Source organism: Musca vetustissima, unplaced genomic scaffold, assembly GCF_032173495.1.
Source record: "Musca vetustissima isolate MV318-11 ecotype Yass unplaced genomic scaffold, APGP_CSIRO_Mvet_v1 utg435, whole genome shotgun sequence".
Lineage (NCBI taxonomy): Eukaryota > Metazoa > Arthropoda > Insecta > Diptera > Muscidae > Musca > Musca vetustissima.
In genome coordinates this window covers 121,176-139,464 of record NW_026874411.1, presented here as the reverse complement: position 1 = coordinate 139,464, position 18,289 = coordinate 121,176, and the positions used below count along the sequence as shown (strand labels likewise).

Genomic DNA, 18,289 nt, shown 5'->3' with positions numbered 1-18,289 from the left:
ACCACCATTTGTAAATACAACAGCGACAACAACCACAACACAGCCGAAGCGATACAAACCGGAAAGGACATTTAAAAAAAAACATTTTATTTTGAAATGTCCTGAAAAAGTTGGAAATCTCTTGTCATTGGTTCGAGGTGAACGAAAAATGAGAAAAATTAGGTCTTAAATTTGAAATTGATATTTGCCTAATGAAATACAACAACTCGCTCATTTCTCCTTCCCCCTCCCCTTTTTTTTTTTTGGTTCTCCTTCACCAATGCCATGAAAAATGTTTTTTCTTAAATGGTCGCGTGCTATTCCAATTTTATTGCCCAAAAATGTGATTTTTTTTCGTTTTGTGTGTGTATGGGTGTGTGGGTATGTGTTTAGAGGTTGGTCTCCATTTTTCTTCTAGAAGTTAATTTACAAAAGCAATGACATACTAACTGTCCTCCATAATGGCTCATCCCCCAAAAGGGAATAAGGGGGAAATTTCTCAGTAAAGTTGAGGGTGGAAAGAAATGTTTTACTGGTCTCCCAATTGTATTGGGAGAGGATGGAACAGATACCTTCATCAACTTATAACGATATTTATATACTTGTATGATGTATATTATGTGTATAATTTTTATTATATAAATAATATATAGACTAGATCCAAAGAATTACAAATATGCCTTAATCCCTAATTGCAGAGATCGTTTCCCCTACTACAAGTCCAATGATGATCGCTGGAAGAACTCGGTTCGACATAACCTCTCCATAAATCCACATTTTCGTAAAGGACACAAAGCTCCACAAGGAGCTGGCCACCTATGGACAATATCAAGTGGAGATTCCGCTGAGAATGTACTGGCCTGGGAGCATGTAAGTACAATTTTTAAAATGCAATACCTTTAGAAATTTTCTAACCTCAAAAATTTCCTTTTTCCTTATAGAAAAAACAACGATTGGATTTATTTTTCAAAATGGAATCAATGAACCGCGAAAGACTTGCCCAACAGCAGCTGCAACAACAACAACAATCATCTGGTAACAGCAGTACAAGGCATCAATCCCAATGCAAAAATCCCAAACACAATAGTTCGCAACAGGATCCCTCGTTATATGATGAGGCAGCTGTGGCAGCAGCCGCCATACAACAGGAAATGTTACAACAGCAGGGACACACAACCTCCGGCAAAGATATAGCACATCATCAACATGCCCATCATCATCAGCAGCGAACGATATTGCATGCCAGCACGGGCCAGCCGCAACAACATCATCATCACCCTTCTCATTCTCAAGCGTTACACGATCTGCCCTATAATGAACTTCTGTCCGAGGAAGAATTACGAAAAACAGCTGGCCAAATCCTAAATGGTATCCATCGTGAGGTGGAGGTACAATCGGTTAATCATCATCAATCGTTAATAAGCACCTATCAGGATGTTCTATTGGAAAATGGTAAGTTTCGAATAGACGGCAGGAAATTTTTATCGACGACCTAAAGGGCAGCGAGTCTTGATATGCGAGTTGAAGGGCAGGATGGATAGACAAGCTTAAGGCGTAGGGAGTATAAGGGGGTTAGGGAATATAGATAAACGAATTGATGGTTGGGGAGTCTTGATAGATGAGCTGAAGTGCAGGAAGTCTTAATAGAAGAGCCCATGGACAGGGAGTCTTTATATACGAGCTGCAGGGCAGGGAGGTTTTATATACGAGCTGCAGGGCAGGGAGTCCTTATAGACTAGCTAAGGCCAAGGGAGTCTTTATAGACGAGCTGAAGAACAGGGAGCCTTTATGGACGAGCTAAAGAGCAGGTTGTCTTTATAGACGACCTGAAAGGCAAGGAGTCTTTATAGACAATATGAAGAGCAGGGAGTCTTTATAGACTTCAGCTCGTCTACAAAAACTCCCTGCACAGGGATTCTTTATAGACAAGCTAAAGGGCATACCGTCTTCATAGACGAGTTGAATGGCAGGAAGTATTAATAGACATGCTACGGGGCAGGGTCTCTTTATAAAGGAGCTGAAGGTCAGGGAATCCTTACAGAAGAGCTGAAGGACACAGAGAGTCTTTATAGACAAGGTGAATGGTAGGGAGTCCTTATAGACAAGCTGAAGGCCAGGGAGTCTTTATAGAGTCTTTCAAGATGTCCTGAAGTTAGTCTTTATAGACTAACTGAAGGAGAGGGATTCCTTATAGACGAGCTGAAGGACAGAGAGTCTTTATAAAGGGCAAGGAGTCTCTATATACGAACTGAAGAGCATATAGTCCTTATAGACGAGCTAAAGGGTAGGGAGTTCGTAAGACATGAGCTGAAGGTGCTGTGGAGAGCACAGCATTTATATAAACGATCCGAAATTAAAAGCGTAGATCTGAAGTTAAGGGATTCTTGATAGAAGAGCTGGAGTTCTGGGAGTTTATATAGAAGAGCTGAAGTTCAGGGAGTCTCTACAGGAGAGTCAAAGGATAGGTCGTCTTTATGGGATAGCTGAAGGAGAAAGAGTTTTTATAGACGAGCTGAAGGTCGGGAAGTCTTATAGACTAGCTGGAGAGCAGAGCACATATATAAACGATCGGAAATTAAAGGCGTAGATCTGAAGATAAGGGAGTATTGATAGAAGAGTTGGAGTTCTGGGAGTTTTTATAGAAGAGCTGAAGTTCAGGAAGTCTTTAAAGGAGGGTCAAAGGGTAGGTCGTCTTTATAGGATAGCTGAAGGAGCTGAAAGTCGGGAAGTTTTTATAGACTAGGTGGAGAGTAGGGGGTCGTAGGGAGTCTTTCTATAAGATCTGAAGGGCAGCGAGTCCGTATAGATTTACTAAAGAGCAAGTAGTCTTTATAGACCAGCTACGAGGTCAGATAGTCTTTAAACAGCCGAAGAGCAGGGAGTCTTCGTTGATGATCTGAAGGACAGGGTGTTCTTATAAACGAGTCGTCTTTATAGATAAACTGAAGGGCAGGACATTATTATAGACAAGCTGAAGTGCAGGGAGTCTTTATAGACTAGCTGAAGGGTAGGCGGCAGTCTATGTAGTCGAACTGAAGGACCTGTAGTTTTTAAAGACGAGCTGGTAGGGAGCCTTCATCGACAAGCTAAAGTCAGCGAATCTTTTCATACTAGCTGAGGGGCGGGTAGTCTGTATAGACGAGCGGAAGTGCAACGAGTCTTTATAGAAGAGCTGAATAACTGAGTCCTTATAGACAAGGGTCGTCAATGCCACCACTTTTTGAATTTTAAATGCAAAAGCTTGGTATTGGATGTATTGATATTCAAAGTATTCGTTTTGAATTTCAAATGCTACTTTTTGGTATTAAAAATATTCGTTTTGAATTTCAAATGCCAATGTATTCAAAGTATTCGTTTTGATTTTCAAATACCAATGATTGATATTCAAAGTATTAGCCTTGAATTTCAAATACAGCTTTTTTGTATTTGAAGTCATCGTTTTGAATTTTAAATACCAATGTATTATTGTATTCGAAGTATTCGTTTTGGATTTCAAGTGTAAGTGCTTGGGATCAAATAAAATGTTTTGTATTCAAAATATTCGTTTTGAATTTCAAATGCCAATGTTTGATTTTCAAAGTATTCGTTTTGAATTTCAAATGCCAATGCTTGATATTCAAAGTATTCGTTATGAATTTCAAATATCACATTTTGGTTTCGAAGTATTCGTTTTGAATTTCAAATGTCAATCTTTGGTATTCAAAGTATTCGTTTTGAATTTAAAATACCAATGTTTGGTATTCGTTTTGAATTTGAAACGCCAATATTTGATATTCAAAATATTTGTTTTGAATTTCAAATGCCAATGCTTTGTATTCAAAGTATACGTTTTGAATTTCAAACTCTCATATACATGAACATTGAATTGTCTTATATCTCCCCTATAGTATTCTAGGGTCAGAATACAGACCTCTTAAGAGATTTATTTCTTTATTTCTTTTCCTTAAACTAATTCGAATTTAATTTATTTTTCTCTCCCTCGCAGATTATCTCAATCCAATACATAAAGATGTTGCCGTCAATGAAAGTGGTCTACATCAAGTGAATACAACAATGCCCACAAGCCTTAATCACAATTCCAGTCATTCGACAGCAACAACAACGACACCGTATTATGTTACCGAAATCGATCCAATGGAGCTGGGCATTCAAATGTCAGCACATCCAAATCCATTGGTACACAGTCAGGCCCACAATAATAATCAGCATCATCATAACCACACTCACCACCAACAACTTCATCATCATCACCATAATTCTCATCACCCGCATGGCGATCCGAATTCTTCGTTAAGTGCGGAAGATACCGATGTGATTTTATTTAACGATGAATTCAATTTAAATTATTTCACCTATAATCCCACCACCGATATTGTTGCTTGACCCAAATATTTGAGAGAAACGCTGCAGCAGCAGCAACAACAGCATCAAACGCAGCAACAACAACACCCAGGACAACAGCTGACATATCAACAACCCCTTATCACTGTCGTTATACCAACAACACGGCGGCTACTATCTGCTGCCGCTGCTGCAGCGGAACACAATTAGTTATTAGAATGTCGTGAACTTCCTAGTCAAAATAACCAAAAAAAAAACAACAAAAAGAAATTATTCGAAAAAAATTAGAAATTATTTTAGTTATTTATTAAAGTCCCAAGTATTCAATGTGCCTAGAGTATAATTCAAAATCTATAAAGCTGTATATTGTAAAGCTTCAAAACAACATAGACTATTATTATTTTTTTTTTAACCTGCACCGTTGCCTTGTTTGTAATACTATTCGAACCATTCGTTTTCGAATTATTAACTTAATTACCGATAGAAACATTGATTACAATTTCCGATTGTAGGATAGAGAAATTCCAGTGCTAGCATAATTTAAGATATGGTCGGAGGTTCCACCGACCATGACACTATTTTACTTGTGTTTTTAATATTAAGAATATTTGTATTGATTCAAAACCCCTAAAATGTAAACCAAAGACCAAAACCAAAAAAAAAACCAAAACCAAAAAATTTTATTTTAGTAATAGATTTTAATTGCACCTCAGATCTCATCCTAAGTAGTTGTAATTAAAAAAATAAAGTAATTCAAATATATTATACCGACATGTGATTCTTCTCAAAGGGAGACCAGATTCTTTAAAGACAATATAATGGAAGGGGGTCTGAAGTTCAGGAAGTCTTTATAGACAAGGTAAAAGGTAGAGCGTATCTATAGAAGATCTGAAAGGCAGGGAGTCCTTATAGACGAGCTGAAGGTCAAGGATGAAGTTCAGGGGATAGAGCGAAAAACCGAAGTTCAGGAAGTCTTTCTAAAAGTTCAGGGAGGATTTAGAGAAGATCTGAAGACCAGGAGTCTTTATATACGAACTGAAGTTCGGGGAGTCCTTTGTAGAAAAGCTGAAGGGTAAGGCGTCATTATAGACGAACTGTATCACAGGGAGTCTTTTGTAGACAAGACGAATGGCAAGGAGTTTTATAGACATGTCGAATGGCAGGGAGTCTTTATAGACTAGCTGAAGAGCAGGGAGACTTTCTTGACGGCTTCAAGGGAAGTGGGTCTTTATAGACAAGCTGAAGGGCAAGTCCTTATAAACGAGTTGATGGAAAAGGATGAAGTTCAGGAAGTAGAACGAAGAACTAAAGTTCAGGGAGTCTTTATAGAATATCTGAAGTTCAGGAGTATTTATGAACGAACTGAAGTTCAGGGAGTCTTTATAGAAAAGCTGTAGGGTAAGGCGTCATTATAGACGAGCTGTATCACAGGGAATCTTCATAGACGAGACGAATGGCAAGGCGTCTTTATAGACTAGCTGAAGGGCAGGGAGACTTTCTTGACGGCCTCAAAGGGGAGAGGGTCATTATAGACAAGCTGAAGGACAAGTCCTTATACACCAGCTGAAGGGAAGGATTAAGTTCAGGCAGTAAGGCTAAGAGCTGAAGTTTAGGGGGACTTTCTAAAGTTCAGGTAGTATTTATAGAAGATATGAAGTTCAAGAGCCTTTGTATACGAACTGAAGTTTAGGGCGTCTTTATAAATTAGCTGAAGGGCAGTGAGACTTTCTAGACGGCCTCAAGGGAAGAGGGGTTTTATAGACAAGCTGAAGGGTAGGTCCTTTTAGACGAGCTGATGAGAATAGATGAAGTTCAGGCAGTAGAGCGATGAACTGAAATTCATGGAGTCTTTCTATAAAATCTAGATATCAGGCAGTCTTTATAAAAGATCTGAAATTCAGGAGTATTTATGAACGAACTGAAGTTCTGGGGGCCTTTATAGAAAAACTGGAGGTTAAGGCTTCTTTATAGAGGTACTGAAGGAAACGTAGTCTTTCTAAATGATCTTAAGTTCAGGTAGTCTTTATAGAAGATCTGAAGTTGAAGAGCCTTTGTATACGAACTGAATTTCAGGGCGGTTGAAGGGCAGTGAGGCTTTCTATACGAACTGAAGTTCAGGGCGTCTTTATAGATTAGCTGAAGGGCAGCGAGACTTTCTAGACGACCTTAAAGGGGAGAAGGTCTTTATAGACGGGCTGAAGGGCAAAGAGTATGTAACCTTCCGATATTTCACCCCCAAAATTCTTTACGTATGAAGGTGAATGTATGATCATGATGTAGGGTCCTATCTTTAATGAAATATGTTAACGGTCGATTTGTCTGAGCCGGATGGCAGGGAGTCTTTTAAGACGAGATGAAGGAAACCGTTATTGACGAGCTGAAGCTCAGAGATTCTTTCTATACGAGCTATAGGGCAGGAAGGGGTCTTTCTAGACGAGCTGGCGGGCTCTTCTATAAAGAACTCCTGCGTTATAAAAGAGCTGAACGGCGTAGTCTGTTTAGACGAACTGAAGTACTGAATGTCTTTCTAGAGCAGAATCTTTAGGACTTGAAGGGCAAGGAATTTTTCTAGAGGAGCTGAAAGGCAGATCGTCTTTATAGACGACCTGAACGGCAGGAAATCTTCTTTATATATGCACTGAAGAGCAGAGATATAAATCTTCAAATTTCCGAGAATCTGTCGCAGTCTTTAGAGACGAGCAGATGGTAGATGAAGTCTTCATGGGCGATTTGAAGTGCTGGGAATCTTTATAAACATTGTTTCAGGGTTTCCAGGTTCTAGACGACTTAATTTTATGGATTCCAAAAGTTGTTTTTGGACATCCAATTCACTTTTAACTATTTCCAATGATGTTGCGCTCGTCACATTGTTTGTTGATTTCTTCGTCATGTTCATTTTGATTTAAATCGATTCACATTTAGATAAAGGTTTACATATTTTAGTTCATCCAATTTCATGTTAATGACCCTTCTGTTAAGATGCATCTTTTTAATATACCCATAGTGGTGAAGTGGTTGGAATCTTTATAAACGAGCTGAAAGGCAGGGGTCTTTCTAGACGAGGAAATCTTTAAAGACGTTTATGTATGTTTTTATTAATTGATAGTAACAATAAAATTTTTATTAAAAAATTTATAAAAATTACAATCGGACTGAAAAAAGTACACATTTTATTGAAAGCCAGTACAATTTGAATAATTTTGTTTTGCATCCCTGGTACTAAACTTTTTTCCATCGGTGGTCCCATCGAATTGAGCTCATTTTCCATTTTTTCTAAAACCGAGTAAGAGACTCTTTGCACCCTTTATAGAATCCACGTGCAATATCAGGATGTAATTCCATTACTGACACTAAATGCTGCAATTGGGTTTATTTGTCTTCGTCCTACAAAGAATTAATTTATTTCTATTTCGATTTATATTTGAAAAACCATACTTACATTTATATCTCTCTTCGATTTTTGTGAGATATTTTTAGAGGAAAAATCGAACTTTCTTATGATGCCTACCTTTTCTCCCTTTGAATCCTATTTTACACTATTGCATAAAAATAGTATTAAAATATGAGATGTTAAAAAAGGGAATTCCGCGCCGATTTTTTTTCCGCACTGAATTATTTTTGACGATTGGACTGTATATCAAGCCTCAGAACGCCGTACTCTACTTAACCATAGAAAGGATTTCAAAGAGTTCGCCAATAATATTTTCAATCGTTTCCATTAATTTTGATGTACGGGCTGCAGAAAAAAATTCCGGGACATCATTGCAGCTCTTACATTAATTCTTGCCAAATATGAAATTTCTCAGAAGATGCAGTTAGACTAGCACTGTTCAGATCACAGGGACAGGAAACTCACGTTAAAGTTTAGTGGGATATATGGTTAATATGTTGCAACATTAGAAACGATCTCGAACCCTGCAATGAATGATGCTAGGACCACCTCAGTCTCATTTAACGACGAAATCGAGCATACCGGGTGATACATAAGGTCTTTAAACCAGTACGAAAGCAAATAGTGCTCTCTGAAATGCGTTTCAAATTCGAGGACTCTTGCAGCCGTCTGATACTGACACAACAAATCGGCAATATCTTCAAAAGTTTTTGACGATGTCCCCTTAAACGGCTGTCGAGAGGTAATAAAAAAAAGAGTCTGCCAATAGTCCTCCTCCTCAAGATTCAAACCGAAAATTGTTTGAAAAAAAAAAAACACAACCACATTTGATTTAAAGTCTCGGTACCAATATATGTTTCGTTATATTTAAAATTTAAAATATTACATACTTTAAACAATATTTTGTTTTTGTTGTTGTTTTTTTTTTTAATAAAAGAAAATTAGAATCAAATGAAATAAAAATATTGCTAATATATTTCTTAGTTTTTTGTTTCTGTTCTGACATTCCAACATTTTAATTAAACAGTTTGTGTTTGAACTATACAATATAAATATGAACAATAAATGTTGGGATACAAAGAATAAAATCTCTTAGCTTTTTTAACCAGTCCATTATTAAGGATGGATTGAAACCAAAAAAAAAAACTTGTTTTAAAATGTAAGTATGTCACAACAGTGGGGTTTGATTCACTTATCATTATCTATTTTTTTGCTTTTAATTCTATTGAATATGACGTCATTATTTTTTATAATATTTTTTAGTTTTTTTTTTTCTTCTTTGTTGTGTAAAGCAATACATAGTGTGTTTTTGTTCTAGTACGAAAAAGGGAGTAGGGCAGATAAAGACAATGGAAGTGGTAATAAAGGGAATAAAAAGATTATAACAAAAGAATATTGAGTTAAATAATAAATGGTATCCTCTGCACTTGAAAAAAAAATTCTTATTTCAACAATCCTTACTAAAATTCATATTATAATGAATATTTTTTTACTTATTTTTAAATATGTTTTTTTTTTTGTGTTAATTTTTTTGTCCAATCAGAAAAGGGTTTTCTGAAAATGCACATACGTTGTCGTCGTAGTCTTAACTAAAAAGTGTGTGTGTGTGTCTGTGTCAGTGCTAACAGCATCACCACCATTATGGTCGTCGTCTTCGTCATCCTTATCAGCTGTATCAGCTGCAACACCTTAATCTTCACTATCCTCGAACGTGGGACTACTTGGCGAATATGCTGGACTAGTGGGTGAATAGCCATGTGAGGGAGCCGTTGGCGAATACATCGGAGATGCTGGCGAATAATTACGTGTTGTTGGAGTGTACGTTGGCGACGTGGGTGAGTATTTAGTACTACCCGGCGAATACACCGACATATTGTTGGGCGAATAACGTGGCGAGGCAGCCGAATAACTCGAACCCGTGGGACTGTATTGATTCGCTGGCGAATGTTGGGGCGATGTCGGCGAGTACAGTGGTGACGATGGCGAATATTTGGGTGAAGCTGGAGAATATTGCGGTGATCCGGGTGTATATTGTGGTGATCCTGGTGAACCATCGTATGATGGTGAGGGTGGTGAATATTTCGGCGATGATGGCGAATATTTCACACCTGTTTGAGAATAGGCCGGTGATGCCGGCGAATAGTGTGGAGAAGACGAATAGTTAGGTGATGATGGTGAGTATGACGGAGTCACAGGAGTATAGGCTGGAGAAGATGGTGAATATGATGGTGAAGTGGGTGAATAACAAGGCGACGAGGGTGAATACGAAGGACTTGAAGGAGAGTAGGATGGTGAAGTTGGCGAATATGATGGAGAATTTGGCGAATAATTTGAAGAAGTTGGCGAGTAAGCACTTGTTGGAGAATACATATTCGAACCACCGCTGCCTGTATACGAAGGACTTGAAGAGTGGAAAGGTGATGTGGGTGAATAAACCGGCGACGAGGGAGAGTAACGGCTTGTCGATGGCGAATAGCCAGTTGATTGGGGATTAAAGTTGGGCGTAGTCGACGAATAACGTGGTGATATTGAACCATATGCTGGACTTGTGGGGGAGTAGTTTGGACTAAGTGGTGAATAGCTTGGCGAAGCACCTCCTGGTGACGAGGCCGTATAATTTGGACTAGTTGGCGAATATGATGGTGACACACTGGGTGATGGTGGGAAGAAGGGTGACATTGGTGGTCCAGGTGAGCTGGGTGAAGAGCCCGGATGGGCTGGTGACCAATTCGGTGACATTCCAGACGCTTCGGAGGCAGCGGAGGGCGAGAAACTGGGTCCGCCAGGTGTCATGCCACTCACTAGAAATAAATAGAAGAAAGAAAAATTAATAAATATATTTATTTAAATATATAAACCATATTCTAAATATTATTTTCCAGGGAATAACAGAAGTTTATAGACAAGACGAAAGGGGTGCATAAGACTTCTTTTAGTCTTTATGGAGAAGCTAAAAAAGCCAAAGGAACCTTTATAGCCGAGCTGAAAGGAGTCTTTATTGACGAGCTGAAGGCTGTCTTTCTAGACTAGCTGAAGGCTATGGGCAAAAAAGAATGTTTTTGAGCAAAGGACAGTCTTTGTAGACGAGCTAAAGGCGAGCTAAAGTTTGTCTTTAAGACGAGCTAAATAGTCTTTAAGACGAATTAAAGGAAGTCTTTAAGACGAGCTAAAAAGAGTCTTTAAGACGAATTAAAGGGAGTCTTCAAGACGAGCTAAAAGGAGTCTTTTTAGAAGAGAAAAGACTGTTTTTATAAGAACTGAAGATGGGAGTGTTTCCAGAAGAGCTGGTAAAGATTGTACTTAAATACGAGCTGGAGTAGGAAGCTTTCGTAGACATTTGTGGATTTCCCCGAAGAATATTTAAAACCTTAAAAGTTAATAAAACAAACTGTAACTTACTTTGACCAGAAGGTGAAAAATATCTTGGTGTGCCACAATTCTGCCAAGGTGTCATCGGTGGTGACATGCTGGGTGTAGATACAGCGCCAAAGAACATGCCAGAACCACCCAATATACTGGAACCAATGGTGTTGGCAATTTCAATACCGTAACGACATTTTTCGGCATCCAATAACAAATCGAAACAACCTGAAAAGAAAAACCCAACAAAAATATTAATTTCTTCCAAAATTTGAATCTTTTTAAAAATTCCTCTTACCTGTTCCCATTTTCGGTAATTGTCCCATAATAATATTTTCCGATACACCTCTCATAGGATCTGTCTCAGCATGAGCCGAGGCATCCAACAACACATCTACCGTTTCTTCGAATGAACATCTCATAAGAGCACCTGTATCCTGTCGATTGATACCGTGACGTGTAATGGCCATCAAGTGACCCTTAGCTGTCATTACGTCACACAACAAGGCCAAATGACGATAGTTTACATAAAGACCGTAAAACTGCAAGACAGCATTCATTTCCTTTTCGACAGATTTACGCACAGCTTCAATACCCAACACTTGGAAAATTTCACAAATATCGTTAGACGATGTACGCACAGGATCCACATCACGTTCGGACAGTACTTTCATCATTGAAGTACCGTCAGTTTCCAGCAACCATTCACCAATGGCCTTAAATTCACCCGTTTCCGTAATAATAATACGTTTCTTACTGTCCGTCTGCGGCAAATGCATGTACACCTTGCCAATGGCCTCAATGCCCTGCAGCGTCATGTCCGACAACATGTTGGCCTCAATGCAACGCAAGAACATATCATCTTCCATTTTGTCAACAGCCTCGTCTTCGTCTTGGAATTTGTTCTCTTCGTTGTTCATGATACGAATACGTAAGACCAGCTTATCGGCATTGTCATCATTGAAGATACAATTGAGATCATCACCAAAACCAGCATTAATTTTCTCAGCAATCTGTTCCATAGTCAATTTTTTATCTGTCATACGCTTGCGATCGAGTTCGATACGCAGCAGCCATGGTGAGATACGTGTGGGATCGAAATCGGGCATTTCATAGTAGACATTGACGAATTCTTGATCTTCAGCAATGACGGTGCGCTGTGGATCGGGATCGTAGTAGATGGCCGTGTTGGCTGTGACCTTACGTAGAGTGGTGTGTTCCAGGCGACACAAGACGTTCTTTGCCTTTTCGGCATCACGAGCAGCACCGCCCGTCAAGAACACAGTTAGGGAAGGAGCCTTGGGCTTCTTCGAAATATTGATAATTTCCTTTAGACGCGGTACACCCAATGTTACGTTCTTTGAGGATACACCAGCAAAATGGAAAGTGTTCAGTGTCATCTGTGTGGCAGGTTCACCCAAACTCTGGGCGGCCAAGGCACCCACCATTTCACCAGGGTTGGCTTGAGCCTGTTGGAATCTGGTTTCAATTTCACCAATCAACCACTCAAAGGCCTCGGTGGACAAACGGAATTCCTCCGCCACGTACTTGGTACACAATGTGGAACGTACCAAACATTGGAACAATAGAGTGGCGTTTTCATTGGCCTGTTTTGAGATACGATCATTACCCACCACAATGACACAACGTTGTAGCAAGTCACGCACACCATTAATAACTCTGAGGGGTGACAAGTCTGTGGGCATACGTTTGTTGATGTGGAAAATCTTTTGCACATTCCAAATCATTCTCTGCAAATTGCAAGGCAATACAACTTTGGAATCACCATTAGGGAAAATTTCTCTCAGAGCCTCACGATCTCGGCACAGTTGGTCCCATTCTATTTCCAATTCTGGCAGGGCATTACCGCTTTCGCTCAGCTCCTTTATGACCTCATCGGTGAACACCTTTCGCATGTAACGCTCGTTGGACCAATCGAATTTGAATCTCTTTTCAAATGACTTGTTCGATAGTTTAACGGTGGGCAAACTCTGGAACTCTACCGTTTCTCCCGCCAGACCGTCCTCACCGTAACGCAACTGAATCAGCTGACCCACAGAATTACGCACGGTACCGTCATAGTTTACCATTACCGATTCCATAGCCTTTATAAGACGACGCTGGATATAACCAGTTTCAGCAGTTTTTACAGCAGTATCGATAAGACCTTCACGACCACCCATAGCGTGGAAATAGAATTCGGATGGCGTCAAACCGGCAAGGTATGAATTTTCTACGAAACCTCTGGACTCAGGACCGTAATCGTCCTTGATGAAATGTGGCAGAGTACGCTTACGGAAACCGTAAGGAATTCGTTTACCTTCTACGTTCTGTTGACCTACACAAGCAATAACCTGGGAAATATTAATGTTGGAACCCTTAGAACCAGACACCACCATAGCCTTTAAACTGTTGTATTCAGTCAAAGATTTCTTAGCTGAGCCACCAGTTTTGTCACGAGCATCGTTCAAGATACGATTTACTTGATTCTCGAAAGTCTGACGCAGGGTATTACCGGGAGTGGGTTCCAATTCCATGTTGTGGGCCTTCTGAATAACGTTGATGACATCGTCTTTGGCTTTCTTAATGGCCATCTGAATTTCATTATAGGTCTGAGGATCAGCAATTGTATCACCAATACCGATACTGTGACCTTCCAACAGCAACCAGTTGTTAATGACAGTCTGAATGTTACCGTAGAAACGACCGGCAATCTCATGACCCAGTTCCAAGAAGACAATATGCAGCAAAGAACCGGCCGAAGTACCCAGGGTTTTCTTACACAAAATACCCATAATCAATTCGCCGTGTTCTACCATTACCTTGGTATCACCAGGTGATATCCATTTGTAGGGACCATCGTCCTCGTCGTCAGGATGTGTTGAATGGGTACGTATCATGTTTACGTTACCGGGGATAATCAGTGTGAATATTTGTTTGCCTGTCCACAGGGGTTTGGGCTTTAGAATACATGGCTGTGGCATTTTACCATCCCAAGTGGGCAAGAACATCAATAGGTTCATGACTTGTTCGCGCGTGATGAATACATCACGTTTGGTCATTTTACGTACAGCTGTCAGTGTGTCCTGCACAATACCCATGACGGGTTTGTTGGCCTGTGGTGTAATAATCTGACGTGGCGTTACGTGAATATTCTCCACCTCGGCTCTGGTCTCCATAGATTGTGGCACATGCAAATTCATTTCGTCACCGTCAAAATCAGCATTGTATGGAGAGGTACAGGACAGGTTCATACGGAATGTTGACCATGGCAGCACTTTGACACGATGACCCATCATACTCATTTTGTGTAGCGTGGGCTGACGATTGAAAATAACCAAATCATCATCACGTAAATGCCGTTCCACTTTATAGCCACATTGCAAATGTAAATCGGATGGTTTCGGGTGGAAACGTAAATCGATACGTTCACCATTGTCTCGTACAATGTACTTGGCACCGGGATATTGTGAGTTGCCACGTCGTACCAATTCCTGCATACGATCAATATTGAATGGTGTAACCAATTCGGGGAAAGTTAAATTTTGAGCAATGGAACGTGGTACACCGACTTGATCGATACGTAAATTTGGATCGGGCGTAATGACAGTACGTGCTGAGAAATCTACACGCTTACCCATCAAATTACCACGAATACGTCCTTCCTTACCCTTCAAGCGGGATTTAATGGCCTTCAATGGTTTACCGGATTTTTGCATAGCCCTAGGCATACCAGGCATATCGTTGTCGACCAGTGTTGCCACATGAAATTGTAACATTTTGATATTTTCCAAAATAACGTGTGCCGCGGCACCACTGGCCTCGTTTTTACGCAATTCATTATTCGCCTTGATAATATCGGAAAGTTTGTGCGTTAAATCGTCCTGATTCTTAGCGGCGCCGAACATAACAACAGCAGGACGTACAGCTAATGGTGGCACGGGCAGTACAGTGATAATCATCCAATCGGGACGTGCATATTTTGGATCCATGCCCATAACAAAGCATTCTTCGTCGGTAATGTGTTTTAAAATTTCCCATACTCGCTCAGCGGTGACTTGAATTTTTTTCTCCTGAAAAATTCCACAAAGTAAAAAAAAATATTTTAAATAAAACAAAAGAAATAAAACTAAATACTTTTTAATATTATTTGGATTGATTTGGATTAAGAATCTTTGCATCTTTTACAGAGAAAGGGTGATACTAAGAACTATTTTCTTGAGTCCGAACATTTAGGTCAATATAATTAACAACTAGAATTATTTTCCAGTTTTTGTCTAACTTATTTTTTATTTTGGATAGCCAACGTTTTTCTCACTACCATTATGATCCACTCCATCGTATTAACAATTATAATTATTTTCTAGTTTTTGTCAAACTTATTTTTTATTTTAGATCGCCAACGATTTTTCACAAGCCGGCGATTGTAGTGAGTACACTACTTGTGAAAACACCAAAGTACTCCATAAGATTCCCAATTAGAACGACATTCTATGTTTCCAACCCCTTCCCAAATTCTCTTTTTGATTTGATAAATAAACCCAGAGGTAGGACTGCTCCTAGCAAAAAATAGTTAATATCTGATAACTTTTTAAAGATAATCCCTTTAAAGGTACCTTCAGATATTTCAAATTTTGAGGATATTAGGCTCAAATTTGAATCGATTTTGATGAAATTTTATATATTTTCTGAATTCAAAATGGCTAAAATAACTCCATGCAAAAAAATCTCTCACTTTTTAAAGAGGGTTCCTCTAGAGATACCTTCAGATTTCACATATTTCGAAATTTTAGAAATGTTAATGAACGGATTTAGCTATAATTTGAACAAAGGATTAATAACTAGTAGGGAAAATCCATGCAAAAAATTATCAAAATCGGTCACTTTTTTGAAGATGGTTCCTTTACAGGTATCATTCGATTTAATGAATTCCGAAGATTTTAACCAAGGTTGTATTTTTGTATATAGGTTTCATTCATTATTGGTGGGCACCTTTAAGCCTGAAAATGATCACGATCGGTCAATATTTCATATTTTTGACATTAGTGGTTCTTAGCCGGTTGGGAATCTCCATTCTACAAATTATGAAGATTTGTTCAGTTTTTGGAAGAAGTTCCCTTTAGAGATACCGTACGACATGACGAATTTCGAATTTTGTCCACATTTATGACCGGATTTTGATGTAAATTGTCATTTGCGATTATATTGATGAATAGAGAACCTCTGTACAAAAAATTGTCACGATCAGTCCCCATATTGGGAGAGGCTTCTCTAGGAAACCTCCATGCTACAAATTGTGAAGAACTGTTCAGTTTTTGCAGGCGAGTTACTCTAAAAATTCCAACCGATTCAACGAATTTATGAACGGATTTGTATCTAATTTGACATTTTGCCGATTTCGATGAATAAAAAAATTTTGTGCCCAAAAAATGAGGGATCTGAATTTTCAAACGTTTCCACATATTCAATAAAACCTAATCATCTTTAAAACTGTATACGTGGCATTGCACATGTCGTCTTCGACCTTTGACAATAATCATATAGGCTTGTACGTGACCTATCTGTTCTTTTTCGCTGCATTACAATGTAACGCACTGAGCTAGCTCTAAACATAGTTAAATTATCAACCATATTCTACAAGTAGAAATAAAAAAATTACAAAAAAAATTACGTGTTTAATAAAGATTCGGTTACTTCATAATATAAGCTACGTAGCAGGTTGTGAAATTCTGTATCATATTTTTTATAGATTGGAATGTTGACAGAATCCTGATAACATTTTAATGGAGTAGTAATAAATAGCATGAAATTATAAGTGGGGAACTCGACCTAAGAACGCTTAATTTCATGTAATTGGTTTCATAAAATTATTCTAATGTAGACAGAGACTTAAAGGAAATTAAGTAGATTTTTTGGTAGGGGCCTACTGTATATTCAATAACATAGATGGGAAAGTTTCGGTACGAATGTAGAGGTTGTGATTTTTAGAACCAAGCAGGATTTCGAACCTGTTTGATCTAATATCTACAAAGTCTTTGTTTACACATGCAACATTTCTCAGCAACGCCGCTGCAGTTCTGTACGATTTTCTTATGAATTGCTTCCCCTTGTCACTTTTTGTACCACTCTCTTTCTAAGAACTCAGCAGAGTTGCTTACAAAAGTTGCATGTGTAAACCCTGAGTAAGGTATTAAAATACTGCAGGTTTTATATTTGAACATTTTGTTCTAATCTGCTTTCAAACTGTAAACTAATACATTGCTTTTTGTTTCGCCTGAAAAATATATAATTTAAAAATTCCGACTTTTACAATTGCATATTATTATACTAAAAACATGTTACCATAGTATTTCATTTCTTTATTTTCCAACTCACCTGTGAATCCTCATTAACATGTTTCCATTCAGCAGTCAAATCCAAACCAGTTCTACGCAATGATGGCTGATAATGACCACAACCACCGTGTCCAGGTTTCTTATTGGGATCAGCCGGTTGGCCATCCTTTGTCATATCCATATCCTCACCACCTTCGCAAATTTTCTTGCCCTTACACAAGTCATAGACATACGCCAGACGTTTACGTGGCTGTCCTTTGGTTTTCAAGACGACTTCTTTAATTTTGGGATTTGAGGGTGATACCAACATTTTGGAACAATAAAAGCAAACACATCGTAAAATTTTGATGGTTTTTGTTATAAAGCCAATGTGAAAAACAGGTTTAGCCAAATCTATGTGGCCAAAATGGCCAGGGCATTCTGTCATGTTGCCAGCACAGGTCTGGCAGCGTGATGTACGATCGATAACACCCTGACGGGGATCCATGAGACCGCCCAGTTTGGGACGACCGCCTTCCATGGTTTCGGCAAATTGGACGCCACCCTCTGTCACAGACATACGACGCTGTAATAACACAATACTTGGTTATAACGATTCCCATTTTAATTTTTTTTATAAAACTTACAATTTCATCGGGTGATAGGATGCCAAACTGCACACGTTTCACCTGGCGCAAAGGCGCCTTTGAGTCGTTTGTAGACATTTTGTGTTTTTTTTAAATTATATCATTAACAAAAAAAAAAAAAAAATTGTTTTTTTTTTCTTGGAGTGTAGTTAGAGCCCCCTGCAGCACACAACTTTCCCTTGCTGTTGCTTCAGTGGCTAACCTCTAGCTTAAGACTCCGCTAGTTGGCTGCCCGCCTGCCTGCTGCCTTACTTTCT

At 38.9% G+C, this 18,289-nt stretch overlaps 2 protein-coding genes across 3 annotated transcripts; one reads left to right on the top strand and one right to left on the bottom strand.

The window, feature by feature from the left end:
* Positions 1-677: 677 nt before the first annotated feature.
* LOC133333605 (forkhead box protein A2-A) lies at positions 678-4,396 on the top strand (the record flags this gene model as incomplete). Its single annotated transcript, XM_061541918.1, has 4 exons — positions 678-849; positions 921-1,431; positions 3,965-4,162; positions 4,283-4,396. Coding segments are annotated over 4 exons (961 nt in total), but the record flags the coding sequence as incomplete, so codon positions are not given.
* A 4,976-nt stretch (positions 4,397-9,372) lies between these two features.
* On the bottom strand, positions 9,373-18,158 carry LOC133333627 (DNA-directed RNA polymerase II subunit RPB1). Of its 2 annotated transcripts, XM_061541934.1 has the most exons (5): positions 18,033-18,158; positions 17,447-17,971; positions 11,370-15,144; positions 11,111-11,299; positions 9,373-10,512 (listed from the first exon to the last, which is right to left on the bottom strand). In XM_061541934.1, the coding sequence occupies exons 1-5, from the start codon at positions 18,108-18,110 to the stop codon at positions 9,401-9,403; spliced, it is 5,679 nt and encodes a 1,892-aa protein (XP_061397918.1). In that variant the 5' UTR covers positions 18,111-18,158; the 3' UTR covers positions 9,373-9,400. The 2 variants fall into 2 exon arrangements, with proteins under 2 accessions (XP_061397918.1, XP_061397919.1); XM_061541935.1 differs by lacking the exon at positions 18,033-18,158 and having other exon boundaries at positions 11,370-15,141; positions 17,443-17,581.
* Positions 18,159-18,289: the final 131 nt, after the last annotated feature.